Source organism: Telopea speciosissima, chromosome 1 (genome assembly GCF_018873765.1).
Source record: "Telopea speciosissima isolate NSW1024214 ecotype Mountain lineage chromosome 1, Tspe_v1, whole genome shotgun sequence".
In the NCBI taxonomy this organism is placed as follows: Eukaryota; Viridiplantae; Streptophyta; class Magnoliopsida; order Proteales; family Proteaceae; genus Telopea; species Telopea speciosissima.
In genome coordinates, this window is record NC_057916.1 from 70,580,001 (window position 1) to 70,595,391 (window position 15,391).

At 41.8% G+C, this 15,391-nt stretch overlaps 1 protein-coding gene across 2 annotated transcripts in view; it reads right to left on the reverse strand.

Moving 5' to 3' along the window:
- The window catches only part of LOC122666894, a 54,995-nt gene that overhangs the window by 6,902 nt on the left and 32,702 nt on the right, over positions 1–15,391 (reverse strand). For both annotated transcript variants that reach the window (XM_043863005.1, XM_043862996.1), the window contains exons 11-12: positions 7,542–7,601; positions 4,889–4,929 (exon numbers count right to left, since the gene is read on the reverse strand). In XM_043863005.1, the coding sequence (XP_043718940.1) occupies positions 4,889–4,929; positions 7,542–7,601 (101 nt within the window). The remainder of the gene's footprint in view (positions 1–4,888; positions 4,930–7,541; positions 7,602–15,391) is intronic.

The following is a 15,391-nucleotide window of genomic DNA, read 5'->3' on the forward strand; positions in this document are numbered from 1 at the left end:
TTTTCCAATATTAAGTAGGAATGGGGAAGTGGAGGTAGGCAAGGGAGATAGAAAAGGAATGACATCAACGTCCTATTCACTTCTAGTACTCTCCCCCCTGAAGAGGATGCTGAGGAGAAGAAAAGTAAGGAATAGACTCAAAGAAGGTGACATCTTTAGAGAGACGTCGCCTTCGGGAAGGAGGATGGTAGCACTTATACCCTTTGGTTGAATCAGAGTAGCCCAAGAAGACGCACTTGAGAGCTTTAGGATCAAGCTTGGTGCGGGCTGATTTGTTGACATGAACATAACAAACACAACCAAAGACTTTTGGAGGCAAGGAGAAGACTGAGGATTAAGGAGAAAGAAGAGCCAGGGGAGATTTGGAGCCAAGGAGTGGAGTTGGTATCCGGTTAATAAGAAAGGCAGCAGTAAGAAGTACATCAGACCAAAAGTCTTAGGCACATGCATACCAAAGAGAAAAACCCTGGTGATTTCCAACAAGTGGCGGTTTTTTTCTCAGCCACCCCATTTTGTTGAGCGGTGTCAACACATGCTAGTTGATGGATGATGCCATTATCAGTAAAGAACTGTTGGAGCCCCCTATACATGTACTCACCCCCTTTATCAGACCTAACAATTTGGATTCAAGTACCAAACTGAGTACTGATAAGTTGATAAAAATCCTTGAAAGCATCACAAACATCACTCTTTTGTTTCAACAAAACAGTCCAAGTAGACCTAGAATAGTCATCCACAAATGAAACAAAGTAACGAAATCTAGACAAAAAAGTAGTAGGAGAAGGCCCCCAAACAACAGTATGAACAAGAGAAAAAGGTGTTGTAGATCTATTACCACAATAAGGATAAGATGTGCGACAATGTTTAACAAAATACAAGATTCACACTGAAAAACATAAGAAGGAAAAGAAGTAAACAAGTGGGGTAACTGTCTCCTTATAACAACAAAAGAGGGATGATTCAAACGTTGATGCCAAAGCATTACAGACTCCAAAGTACTACGGTCACTCCGACAACAAACATAAGTTGCAGCAATAGATTGATCAAGTAACCTTGGTTCAAGAAGGCAGCGTCCTCCTTTTTCAGTCCCACTGCCAATAATCCTCTTTGTCTCCAAATCCTGAAAGAGACAATAGGAAGGAAAGAAAGTGATACAACAATTTAAGGATTTGGTTAGATGACTCACTGATAATAGGATAGTAGCAAAATCAGGAACATGAATGACAGACTCAAGGGAAATAGGAGTAACTCTCATATTACCCTTACCAGAGACAGAAGAAAGGGAACCATCAGCAACCCTTACCTTGTCCCAGCCAGAGCAAATGGAGTAGGAATCATAATACTGTGACATACCAGTCATATGATCAAAGGCTCCAGAGTTAATAATCCAGGTGGGTGCAGTAGAAGGAGCAGACGAGACCTGCAAAGATGAGGCAGAAGTAGCTGACCCTCCAGAGGTAGAACCAGTAGCTGACCCTCCAAGGTGAGACATCAGCCGGCGGAGGGCTGCAATATCATCCTGTGAAAGGGAATCAAGAGCAGGCTGGGGTCCAAATATCTCAGACTCAGATGTCACAAAGTGAGCCCTAGCTCCCCCTCGCTTGCCTCCACGGGTACTAGATGAACCACCACACAGTCGATAGTGGTCGATACAATATGATCGATACAGTTGATACATACTTCATCTACCGACTTTTATGGATTTAATATGTATCGATATGCATCGGCCGATACATATCGATACAAACCACTTAAAGTTCACTTTTTGCCAAAAACACGACCCAGAAACTGTAGAGGCGGAAAAAACACTCTCCAACCACTTGGAAAACCTTGAAAACTTGGATTTAAACTCGATTTTTCACACAAATCAACTTAGGGATTCCATTCAAGAGTGGAAAACAACTCAATCAGTAGGAAAACATCATCATTTGCATTATCTAAGAAGCAAAAATCGAAGATTGAAGGGGATTTTTCACACAAATCAACTTATGCTGGGATGCAGTTCACATGTGAGGGAGGATACAGACATGCTACCCAAGATACTGATCATGGTGGTCACCAACAGACCTACAGTTAGAAGGGTAAGTGATCGGGCTGTAATTATACATTAAATTTCTATTTAATTGTTGGTTTTAATTTAATATCTTTGATTTAATTAATTCCATTTTACTATTTAATTGTGATTGCAGGGTGTTATAGGACTTTCGCGTATTTGATGCCAAATGGACGAAGTTGAGTCAGTTTAGAAGAATGGTGCTCTAATGTACTCATATGGACCCATAACTTATGTGCAAGGGCAAAAGAGGAAAAGCAAAAATTGTTACAAAAGGGGCATATAGGGAATTAAATTTGGAGAATAGGTTGTGCGCAGAAGGCTAGCCGCGACTTTCCCCCTTTCCTAGAATTTTTCTCCAAGACACCCCCTTCTCCTCTCTCCCTCTCTTTCCTTTCTTTTTTTTCTTCTCTTTCTTCTCTCTCCCTTCTTCCAAAATCCTTCCTATTTTCTCTCCCTTTTCCCAAATCTCTAATCTTTCCTAAAACCCCTCCACGTCCCCATCTTTCCTAAATTCCATCTCCCGTAAAATCCCTCTAACTTCTTCCATGTGCTGCCCACTTCTCTCTCCTATCTCTCCTAAATTTCCTCTCTCTTCCCTAAATCATCTCTTCCCTCAAATCTCTCTCTAATTCCCCACGGCTCTCACATCCTTCCCAAAAACCCCTACACAATTCCCTAAACCCTCTCGGGTACTATCTCTCCTTTCTCTCTCTCCAAAGCACTCTGTGATCCTATCTTACCCATCTCAGGTTTTCTCTCTCCAATCCCCACACGATTCTCTCTATCCTCAAATCCCAACTCCTCTATCTCTCCATCTCTCTCACGCTCTATTTTTATTTATTTTTTATTTATTCCTTTTTTTTAACCCTTATTAGGCTCTAACGGACTAGACTCTAATCCTCTGAATCCATGATCTAGCATAGCAGCCCTTCCATCTTCCACCATTATTCTTCCCTTCTCAAACCCTTTCTTCTTCTTCCAACGTTTTCTTCCTAGACAGCAACTCGCAGAGATCGCCAAGCACACCTCCATCCAGCGCCTCCATTGAGCACCATCGATCAACATTTCATCAATTCAGCCTCTTGTGTTTTGACTCCATGGATCATCATCTCCAAAGCGTCCTTCTGTCGATTCGCACCATGAGCGGCTAAGTCTCCTTTCCATCCTTAGGTTTAGATGAAATTTTTTGGTTGATTATTATTAGATTTCTGATTGTAAAGCATATTTGATTGTTTGATGTTAAAGACCCCTTCCCTTGTGGATGATTTTTAATAGTTAAATTAGTTTAGAATATTTGTATCTGTGATTCACTTGTTCTATTCAAACAATGGTTTCTCTATATGTGATCTTTGGCAAACACCGACGATAGCCTTTAACCAATCAAACTAAGCGTGCCAAGCGAAAGCGATAGACGATAGTGCTTGACAGAATAGGTTATACTTAGGGTAGCCTGGAATCATATTTCTTTTTGTGGTTTCATTGGAACTTGTAGTTCTAGTGAACCGAAGTATGCGCCAGAAATTAGGTAATAATGCCAAAACAGATTCAAAGCCTAGGGATAGTTTCTTCTCATTAATTCACCTCTTTGTTAATTTACTTAGTTTTAATTTAGTTTTGAATTTTGCAAATTTGATTTTCAAAACAACATTCACATCAATTTTAGTAAATTTAGCTTTTCAGTTCCCTGTGGATTCGATCCCTATTTACCACTATTCTAATTAGTTTAATTAGGGTTTCATTTTTTATCACATAACGACACGATCAGTAAGCGTTCCCACAATCCACATGATAATGATGTGCTTATGCGTGGCATGGAGTCACTTAGCATGAGTTCAGATCATGCTGGTGCTTCATCAGGCCATGCGCAGTATGCGTCAGGTGCTTCTTCGAGCTACGGACATGGGGCTTCTTCAGGGTATGGAAGTTATGGATACAGTGAGGCACAACCACAACTTAGTGCTTTACCGACATTAGCCACTTCAAAGCAGTACACACGATTCTACTATGAGTGGGAGACACATTAACATCAGTATTTCGACTGAAGTCGGTATTATGCTTATGTTCGGTTGGTACACAACATCATCCTAGTCGCTTATACTCTTAAAGATCCATCCAAACATGAGTTTGATCCACCCCGACATTCTTCATGGCTATAGTGACTCTACATGTAAGAAATCTCATCTTTTATACCAATTTCAACTTAACGCACTTGTCTGGCTATACATTATTCTCCATTTTAGTGTTTATGCATGAAATATGTTATATATTGCTTGTTTATATTGTTTTTTGTGTCCAAAAGTGTATTTCCATGTGTATTTTGACCATTTTCATGCGCTTTTGCACCGTTCAATACGTATCTCCGATACCCGATACCGATACTTTAAACCTTGACTTTAGGAACTAGTTTGTTATGCAGTTGTCTTATATTGTAATTTCTCTTTTTTACCTTTTACCTCCCTAGGGAGTTGTATGTTCCTTTCATCTTATTAGTGAAGTAATATAAGTGTGGTAGAGACAACTCTCTAACACACAACATTCCACCATCTTTTCTTCTCTTCTTCTTCTTCTTCAACCTTCTACTTCCATCTTTCTTCTTGCTCTGTTACATTCTTTAACTTTCAACTAATATTTGAGAGGTTTATAGTCCTCTGACTCCTCTCTCCAAGTGGTACTATCCCCTCGCAATAAAGATGCCTACTGGTCCATATTGACAGATAGATAGCAAAGAAAAAGAATGAATTGTCAAAACCATCTGACTAGATTATTCATCAAATAAAACCTGGTAGGGTTAAAGCATGTCAATACACTCAAATACAAAACTATTAGACTTACCCAAAGAAGTAAAGAAAATCCATCAAAAGGCTTCCAAGGTTCTGCAGGAACATGTAACAGAAGCGACACAAAATAAATTGCTTATGGAATTCACTAAAAGAACAAAGCAAATGAGGCAGTGGAGAACAGAAAAAGAACAAGGATGAATATCTCCATTGCATACATGAAAACTCACCCACATAATAGGTGGCCATATCTTCGACAATAAAAGTAGGCCAAATGTTCTCTGTGCCGGGGGCGCAGGCTGCGCCCAGACACATGGGGGTTGGCAAAATGACCACCCTGCCCCCCTGAATGACAGGCCAATGAGTCTGGGCGCAGGCTGCGCTGCGGCACAGAGAACATCAGCCCATAAAAATATTATCATCTTACCTATATTAGTGTTGAGACTTCTTGTGCACATTCTGCCAATGCTTACATAAAGAGTAGACCAAAAAATCTCGTAGTGTGAAAATGAAAACTAAGTGTTCACAGGTAAATATGCAGATAAAACTGTCATCGCTAAATGGGGTAACATTCACATAATGAATATGTGCATTGATACATGAGCAAAATAAAAATGATCCAGGGCCTGGGTAAGACTTTGTAATGTTTTTTTAGTCCTTTCACCTGGATGATGAGAAGAGAAGCGTCAGGCACTAGAAGAATAGGGAAAGGATTATTTTTATTTTTTTTCCTGTGTATGGAAGAGATCCCTAAAACACTATCATGAGAAACATTAAAAATAGAAAAGCATTCAGGAAAGGGTTTGTGAGAAGTGATGAATATACATGCATGCATATATAAGCACAATGACAATAACTATAATGATTATTTATTTATTTCCCAGAAGTGTTGTTTGATTTCAGAGTAATCAATTTTATGCTGACAAATAAAGGTACCAGTTCATGAAGCTTTCACACTTGGAGAGCACCATTTCAAAAGAAGTTACATGGACATATATACTATGAGGAAATAAGGGTGTAGCTAAGACAAATGTTAAAACAGTAGTTTAAGGGTAGTTTAGTCTTTGTTCTAGTTTATTTCCCAACACTTTGTAATGTCGGTTTATGTAAGGGCACACTTGTCCTTTTTATTCTTTAGACTTTATTTTAAATAAATCAGGACCAGACCTGCGGCAGAGTATTCAGTTCTGGCTGCAGGTCCTCTCCCTTCTTGGGATTTGCGTGCTTCCCTTTCTCCTCTCTTCTTCTCTCTCTCAATACTCTGGTCTGATTATAAGGTTCTGATCAACAATCAACACGCAAAGGCAGGAAGTTGACTCCATACTACTGTAGTTCTGATTTAAAGGGTTAAAACAGTACTAGACAGAATCGAACACAGAGGGACAAAAATCTAGATTTGGGAGAAATCAGATATAACAGAATCAAATGATCAGATCAAGCTTTCCTTCTAAAGGCTATAATATATGCTGAAAAAACTCAGCTGGATCTGAACTTACAGAGGCTTCCTAGTGACACTATGAAAGGGGTAAGACTGTCAGACTAAAATTCAGGTGAATGATCAGATAGCAGATTATTAAACCAAACTCAAAATTGATGTTATGTTATTAAAATCAGAAGAATCCTAGTGACCTATTTATAGGGAGATTTTGCAAAAGGGGGGAAGTTCTTCCACAAAGTGATTATTTTAGATATCTGGGCTCAACCGTAAATAAAGAAGGTGACATAGAGGACTATGTTGCCCAGAGGATTATAATAGGATGGATGGAGAGGAAAGGTGTATCCAGATGTTGTGTGATTGGCGTATTCCTTTAAATCTTAAAAGGAACATTTTTATAGGACTGTCAGGGTGCGGAATGGGCAGTTAAGAAGCACCATATACTCATATAGACAAATTAAGTGTAGCGAAAATAAATATGTTGAGATGGATGTGTGACAAAACTAGGAAGGATAAATTAAGGAATGACCATATTAGAGCTGGGTTGGGAGTAGCTCCGATTCATGATAAACTTTGAGAGAGTTGTTTGAGGTAGCATGGGCATGTTCAACGGAGGCCTAGGGATGCCCCAATACAGCGGAGTGATTTGATTCAGATTGAGGGAACTAAAAGAGCCAGAGGCGGGCTAAAATAATCATAGGAGAGGTGGTGAGGAAAGAAATGCTTAGCTTAGGCCTCGTATCATGTATGACTTTGAATAGAGCTAATTGGAGAGCAAGGATCCATGTGGCCGACCCCATTTAGTTGAGATAGGGCTATGTTGTTGTTGTTAGAGTTCTTCCACGCAGAAGATTCCCCTTGAGCTAGGGTTTGGGAGAATGGACCCATGTAAAGCTCAAAGCAACAAAGCATTCCAATCCCCTTGTAACTGCAAGTAGCATGCAAGCACTCCTCTTTCATTCAATACAGCTGTTATTTCCTTCTGTCAAAGGTTGCAAACAGTTTTATTCTACAACAGGTTTGCAAGTACTTGATTGCTCCTTATCGGTGACTAAGCATGCATACTTCCTTTTCTACCATATTTTTCTTCTCTTGCACTTTTATTTACACCAGTTTGAAATCTGCTTGACTTTGAGATTTTAATAATGAAAAAAAAAAAAACCTTGTCAAGATATATTTAAATACCAACTCCATACCACAGTAGCATAGATATGGCATATTCAAAATCCAACTCAATAGAAATCATGTCTATTAAAATGTTTTAAATGCTTACTTGGTTAATAGGTCGACCAAGATGGTGCTCATGCTGAAGAAACCTTATAATCAGCAAAACCTACACGAGGAAGGAGAAAAAGTAGGATTGATAGATGTAGTAACATCCACTTTACCTTTTGTCAAGAAAAAGAAGAACAGCACAGCCAATGGGAAAGCAGATTTTGGATCAGATCATAGAATGTCAATCACATAAAATCTTTCTCGTGGTAATTAATGCATCAAATCTGATTACAGCCATCAAGAACATAGCATCAGAGACCTATAAGTGTTTACCTGCTTAGTTTACTCTGGTAAAAAGTCTATCACAGTGGATAAGTAACCAAAACAAAAACAAACATCTTGGAACAAATTCCATTTGCTATTTCAGTTATTTCTAGAATTATACATTTTTAGTCAAAAAATAAAACATTGTGGTTGAATTGTAAGTCTTAAGTTTAGTTGTATTTACCTTTTTTTACTTTATAATAATTTGTGCAGGGAATCAACCACTCACAGAAAACGCTACCTAAAAAACTGGAGTTCTACCAATGTAACAACCTTCTTGATTCTCCAACCTGGATTAATTTGAAGCAGTTTGAGTCTAACAAAGAACACAGGAATGGCTGTTAATAAAGGGGATGAATAAAGACATTTTTTTTTCCTGATTGAAGATGGGTATCTTAATCCTTTCCTTCTACAGTCACTGCTACGGAAGGGCTGACCGTGGACCCAGGTTGTATCAACAGTTGTAGCCATTCATTATAGATCATTGTTTCCTCTATGAAATCCACAAGTGCTTTGAAACCATTAGCCAATCATAACAGATATATTGCAAGAGACAAGGATAATCTAAGAGGTCACTTATCTCTCAGAAAAGTTACTTAGCCTGCCACTGCAGAAAGCATTGCTGCATAATGCTGGAGCACATCGGGAAAAATAGAGATTAATTTGGTAAGTGATTACTCCATTTTTAGGTTCAACATGGGGGAGGACAAATCTTGGGTCTTAGAGAACAGCCGCTGGTACATTCAAAGAAAGCCCCAGTTCATTCGAGCTTGGAGTCCCAACCATCCTTGAAGCGAGATAAACTTCTCTTCAGTCCCTGCCTGGGTTAGTTTATCGAATCTTCCCTTCCATTTCTGGTCTTTGAAGGACTCAGCATTATTGGGAGTGTGCTCAGCACCCCTTGTTCATGGACAAGAGGACCAAGACAAAGGACCATCTTGCTTATGCCTGATTATGCGTAGATTTATCAGCTGAAGTCGACCAGGTGGATTCCATCTGGGTTTGCAATGAAGAGGGGGTATGATTCGAGCAGGAAGTACATTTTGACTGGAGGCCCCTGCAATGCATGAAGTGCAGGGTTTTTGACCATTCCTCATCACAATGTGGAGTCCTTTCTTTGGGTCATATGAAGAATGCTTGGAAATTCAGCAAGAGGCCTTCCATCTCTGCAGATCCTTCAGCATTCGAGAGCGAGGAGGAGGCCTCAGCTCATGGAATTTGTTCAAGGGGGAAGGTAACTTTTCCTCAGGAACAGAGCTGCAGGTGTTACTGAGGGCAGGGGAGCACAGCCAGCAGTGGATGGAAATGAGCACTTTGGTTCGATGGAGGGTGGTCTGGTGGCTGTTTCCTGCACCAGGGGTGTGACTAGGGGGAGAGGGAGACCCTAGACGACTGAGGGTAGTTCGCCTAGGGTTCCTCGTGAACAACCGTTCTCCCCTTTTCACATTTTGAACTCTACTCTGCCGTCCCTTACTGTCCGCCAAGTTGGGTTGCTGCTATGGGTGAGGGAACCTAGGGGGAAACATGCTTCGTTCAGTTCATTGGTAAACATGGATCAGAGTATGCAGGCATCTCTGCAACCTTATGCAGTCCTGCCAATCCCCTGTAACCCAAATCCCTTCACCATTTTGGCAGATTATGAAGTCAACCTTGGAAAGGGCCAGCCAGATTGTCCTTCTCTGCCTCATGGGTTGCTGCTATGGGTGAGGGAACCTATCGTTGGTAAACATGGATCAGAGTATGCAGGCATCTCTGCAACCTTATGCAGTCCTGCCAATCCCCTGTAACCCAATCCCTTCACCATTTTGGCAGATTATGAAGTCAACCTTGGAAATGGCCAGCCAGATTGTCCTTCTCTGCCTCATTGTCCAGCAGTCCCTTCTATTGTCTGTGGCTTTGTGCGACATTTGGGTGCTGAAACAGGTGTGCAATCCTCCTCCTTTTGTCCTCTTCATAGCAGCTCCATATGTGTAGAAGGGGGAAGAGGTGTCTTCGTCTTTGTACATGGGAATTGAGACTCTTCTGCCAGTGGTGCATGCATCTGGGTGCCATCAGAACGTGGTTGAGGCCTGCCATGATAGGTCGGAAGATGATGTGGTGGTTGGTATGGGACATCCCAACCTGGCTTTGGATTCTAATATCCAATTGCACTCTTTTGGGTTGTGTGGGGTCTCCCCAAAATGCCATATGTGGGGTCGGAAGATGATGTGGTGGTTGGTATGGGACATCCCAACCTGCGTTGGATTCTAATATCCAATTGCACTCTTTTGGGTTGTGTGGGGTCTCCCCAAAATGCCATGTGTGCCACTGTGCCTACGGAAAGGCCTGCTACCTCGAGGGAGAACCAAACCAGTATGGATGGTCGGGAGGGTTTGGGGGGGCCATCCCCTAGACCGGTAACAACAGTTCTTGAAGCTAACCAGGCCATTCCTCATATGGCATCTCTCAAAGCTCTTGAACCATGTCACAATGAAGAGAGGACTACTTGCATTGGAAGGTAAGGAAAAGCTCGGGAGGTCTCGGTGGTTAACATAGAAGGCTCTTTGAGTCCTGAGATGCACGAGGGGGCTCAGGAAGTTAATGGGACCCAACAAAGATTGCAATGTCGCGGCGAAGCAGCACGTTGAGGAGGAGCAACACTTGGGGGCAATGGAGCCAGAAGCACAGATTTCAATTGTGAAAGGTGTCTCTGCTGATAATGACCCCAGCATAGGGGAGGGTGCGATGTCGCGGTCCCAATCCCTTGTGCAGGACCAGGTGAAGATTCTCCATCATCAGACTGTTGACTCTTCAACAAGCATTCACTCTGGCCAACATTGGGCTACAGAGTCCTCTTCTGCTAAAGGTATGCAAAATCATGCATCAAGTTCTCCTGGAAGGAATGCCCTCCTAATTGAAAAGTATCATGGCCCTCTAGCCAACATTAGTGTGGAGTGTTCCGCAGGATCCCGGAGGTCTTCCTGCTTCAAAAAAACCCACCCATTTCCATGAATAAGGGATTTTTATGGAATGTGGGAAGCCTAAACACCTTTTGTAAACAAGTTGTTAAGAACTAGATCAAGTCGACCCATGCATCTTTTTGCGTGCAGATTGAAACTTGTGTTAAGGAAGGGAATTCCTCGAGCACTGCCAGATCTCTTGCTCTAAACTGGACTGCTAGTTTTAACTACTGAAGCCATGACAATGGTAGATTATGGTGTCGGTGGGATAATTCCAAAATCCGCATGGATATTTTGTAATCAGATGCCCAGCTCATGAATATCTGGATGTCAGATGCTCAAGCTTCCTCGGAGTGTTTCCTCACTATAGTTTATGTTTCAATTCCACTGCTGGCCGGGAAAGCGTTTGGCAGAACTTTTTTTTTTTTTTGGTGAATATATTACCAAACCCCAGGAGGGGGCAGGGAGAAAAAGGGGGGGGGGGGGAATATACAAGAGAGAAGGAAAAAAAGGGGGCGAAAACAAAGAACAATCAACCCGACCTACGCAGAGGTGGGAGACTGCAAGAGAAACAAATCAAGACCCTAGGATACAACAATATGCCTGTTCCTTGGGGTATCCAAAAAATGCTTGTGCCGAATAAAATTAAGCTTAGAGGACACGTCGAAGAAGATGGCTTTCCAAATCAAATCAAACGACCGAGAGTTGGAATTCCATCTCCTGAGGTTCCTTTCCATCCAAATATGATAAATAGCGGTGCCAAAAACAAGCTTCCCAATAGTGTCACAGATAGTGGTCCCAGAGAATGTCATGTCCAGCCAAAGCCATTCTCGCTCAAAGGCAAGGGGTCTCCTGCATCGGGGCCAGATCGAGGAGAGGGCTTTTTTCCAGATGGGGGAGGTGAATGGGTAAGCAAAGAAGAGGTGGGGTATGTCTTCGTGGCCATTCCAACACAAGGTCCAAGAAGGGGAGACAGGGATGTCGTGGTAGAGAAGGCAAGCTTGGGTGGGGAGGTAAAGACTAAGGGTTCTCCAGGCTGTGAAACTATGGCGAGGGATATGACTTTTGTACAACTTTTGAGAACTTAAGAGACCTGGCCAACCAAGTGGTTAACAATCCTTGGGGTGCGGCATCTATGGCCTTCCTAAGTCAACCATAAAAGCAATGGAATCCCTCTTCTGTGCTTTCCTATAGAAAGGGAAAGAAGCTTCCAAACTCCTCCACCGCATCAGCTGGAAGTCCATTTGCCTCCCTATATTTGAAGGAGATCTTGGCCTTCGCCGTATCCATTACTCCAACATTGCGGGTATCCTCAAACTCATTTGGAAAATCTCCACTAAGCATGATTCTATCTGGGATAAATTAGGTATACTCCTACCTCCTAAAAAATGACTCCATTTGAACCGTCTCCCTTCCTGCCGACTCCTCCTGGGTTTGGCGTAAAATCCTTCTCCTTCGCCCCCTCGCCCTCCATGCAATTTCCTCTATGATTGCCGACGGGTCCTTCATCTCCCTCTGGCTCGATCCCTAGCACCCCCTTGGAGTCCTTTACAACTTCCTTGGGGCTCGGTCGGTTTATTCTTCTGGAATCCCCAAATCTGCTCCTCTTTTCTCAACATCTCCAGTGGTTCCTGGTCCCCCCTATCCTCACCCCCCCCCCGGTCTTTCTCAAGTCTGGTCCTCCCCCCCACCCCTCACCCCTCTCCTACAGATAAGATTATTTGGCTCCCCTCCCCTAATGGCCATTTTAGATTCAGTTTCGCCTGGAATTTTGTCAGAACCCCAACCCCTCCCGTCCTTCGGCACAAAATAGTTTGGTTCAAAGGCCACATCCCCCGCTACAGCTTCACAGTCTGGAGAACCCTTAACCTTTGCCTCCCCACCCAAGCCTTCCTCCTTCACTGCAATATCCTTGTTTCTCCCTCCTGTATTTTTTACTGGAATGGCATTGAGGATATCGACCACCTTTTCTTTTCCTGCCCCTTTACCTCTACCATCTGGAAAGAAAAAAAAAAGCCCTTAGCACCCTTTGGCCCAGTCGTAGGAGTCCTCTCCCCTTCGCTCGGGAATGGTTTTGGTTGGACATGAATTTTTCTGGTTATTCTATCTATGATACAGCTGATAAGCTTGTGTTCGGGGCTGCTTTATCTCATATTTGGATGGAGAGGAATCTTAGAAGATGGACATCCAACTCTCGCTCTATTGACTTGATTTGGAAAGCCACCTTTTTTTATGTTTCCTCTAAGCTCCATATGCTCCTTCATGGTCCCCTTATTGATTCCCCAAGGAACAAGCTCATCGTTGTATCCTGAGGTTTACATATCTCCCTTAGGTCTTCTAGCCCTCTTTCCTAGAGCTTGAGGCTTGTATTGCTCTCCCTCCCCTTTTCTTCCCCCTTGTATATCCTCCCCCCCCCCCTTTTTTTTTCCCTCTCCCCTTTGGGGTTTTGGTAATGCATTTTTTATTCACCAAAAAAAATAAAAAACAATTCTTGGGGTATAGCAAGCGATTTCAATGTGGTTCGTTATACCCATGAAAAATCAGGAGGAAGCCACAGTGAAGAGGCTACAATTAGAGAATTCACTGCATTTCTAGATGATACAGGGGTCACTGATCTCAGATGGTCAGGAATGTAGTTTACCTGTAATAATAGGAGGGGATACCATAGAATTTCTTGTAGGTTGGATAGAATGTTGGTGAATGATAAATGGTTATCTTCCTTCAGTTCCCCCCAGGTATTTTTTGAATGACAAATGGTTATCTTCCTTCAGTTCCTCCCAGGTATTTTTTGAGACTGCGAGAATTTCTGAATTTTGACCATGACCCTGTTGTTCATATCCAGCCATATATTTCACTTGGCCCAAAGCCATTCAAAATTCTTGACATCTGGTCTACTCATGAGGATTTCCTTGGGATTGTTAAGGATGCTTAGGAAAAACCAGTGAAAGAAAAAGTGTCACCCTTGGTCATGTTTGCGCAAAAGCTTAGGGAGGTAAAAGTTGCCCTGAAAGCTTGGAACTCTTCTACTTTTGGAAATATAGTGTCTTTATCCCTTGAGTGCAAGGGAATTAGAAGAGAAAGAGCTATCACATAAATTATCTAATTCTCTTTCCCAGGAGGAAAGCTTCTACAAACAGAAGTCCGGAATCCAACATCTTGGGTCATTCACCTCCACTTGCATAGCCACTTTAGCACACATAGGTACATCAACTCTCCTTACCACCACATCCTCCACTCTGTAGATAATTGATCTGGTGCCTTTACCCATATGAATGGTAAGTCAAAACCTATTCTCTTCCTTGTCAAAAGTTCTAAATTCTTAACCTGTCATTCTTGCCAATGGATCCTCCACACATGTGATTGGTTATGATACAGTTTCATCTACTACACCCATGATCCTGTCCTATGCCCTTCATATACCACAGTTATCGTTAAGTCTTTTATCTGTCAACCAACTTACTAAATCTCTTAATTGTTCAGTCACTTTCTATCAGTCTTATTATGTTTTTCAGGACCTTCAGACAAGGAGGACGATTGGTGGAGGTCTTGAGTAGTCGGGCCTAAATTACCTGGAATGCACTGGGCTGTCTACCATTGCTGCTACAACTATTAGTGGATCATCTCCTCTTTAATGGCATCTTTGCCTGGGGCATCTATCCTTATCCAAGCTTCATGATATGGTTCCGAGTTACAAGTCCGACTCTCGTCTTGAGTGTGAAGCATGTGAACTACGGAAACATCATCGGTCTTCTTTTCCTGTTCCAAGTGTGTCTAGGAGTCCATCTTTATTTTCTTTAATTCATTCTGATATTTGGGGTCCCTGTCGTATCAAGAATAGATTAAGATTTTCTTATTTTGTCACTTTTGTGGATGATCATTCCAGTTTGACTTGGGTATATTTGTTGAAAGATTGTTTAGAGTTCCTTTTTGTTTTAAAAAATTTTATAATGAAATAAAAAAACACTTTGATGCTTCCATTAAAGTTTTCTAATCTAATAATGCTCTTGAATATACTCAGCGTGAAATTTCTGATTTTTGTTTGGCTAATGGTGTGATTCACCAAACGAGCTGTTTGTATACCTCCAACAAAATGGGGTGGCTGAACGGAAAGCAGACATTTGTTGGAAACTGCTCGGTCTCTTATGAGTTATGATCCATATGCATGTTCCCAAACATTTTGGTGTGATGATGTTCTCACTGCTTGTTATTTAATTAACTGAATGCCTTCTTTCGTTCTAGCTAACCGATCTCCTTTTTCTATTTTATATCCAACTGATTCCACTTACCGCCCCGTGTCTTTGGTTGTGTTTGTTTTGTTCATATCTTGCAACCTAATATTGACAAGTTGTCTTCCTGGGCGATGAAGTGTATTTTTCTTGGTTACTCTAGAACTCAGAAGACTACAAGTGTTATGACCCTCGTTGCTCAACGGCTGTTTGTCAGTGTTGATTTTACCTTATCAAGAATACTCATATTATTCTCTTCCTGCAACTACACCTACTTCTGCTATTAATATAGATCGTTCACCCCTATTCCAGTACTTGTGCCATTTTAGGATGCTCCAGGCACTACATCTCCTCCACTGCAAGTATATCAGCGGCGAAAGAAGACAGTCCGTTCCACATCATCTCCAATCCTTGCCCAT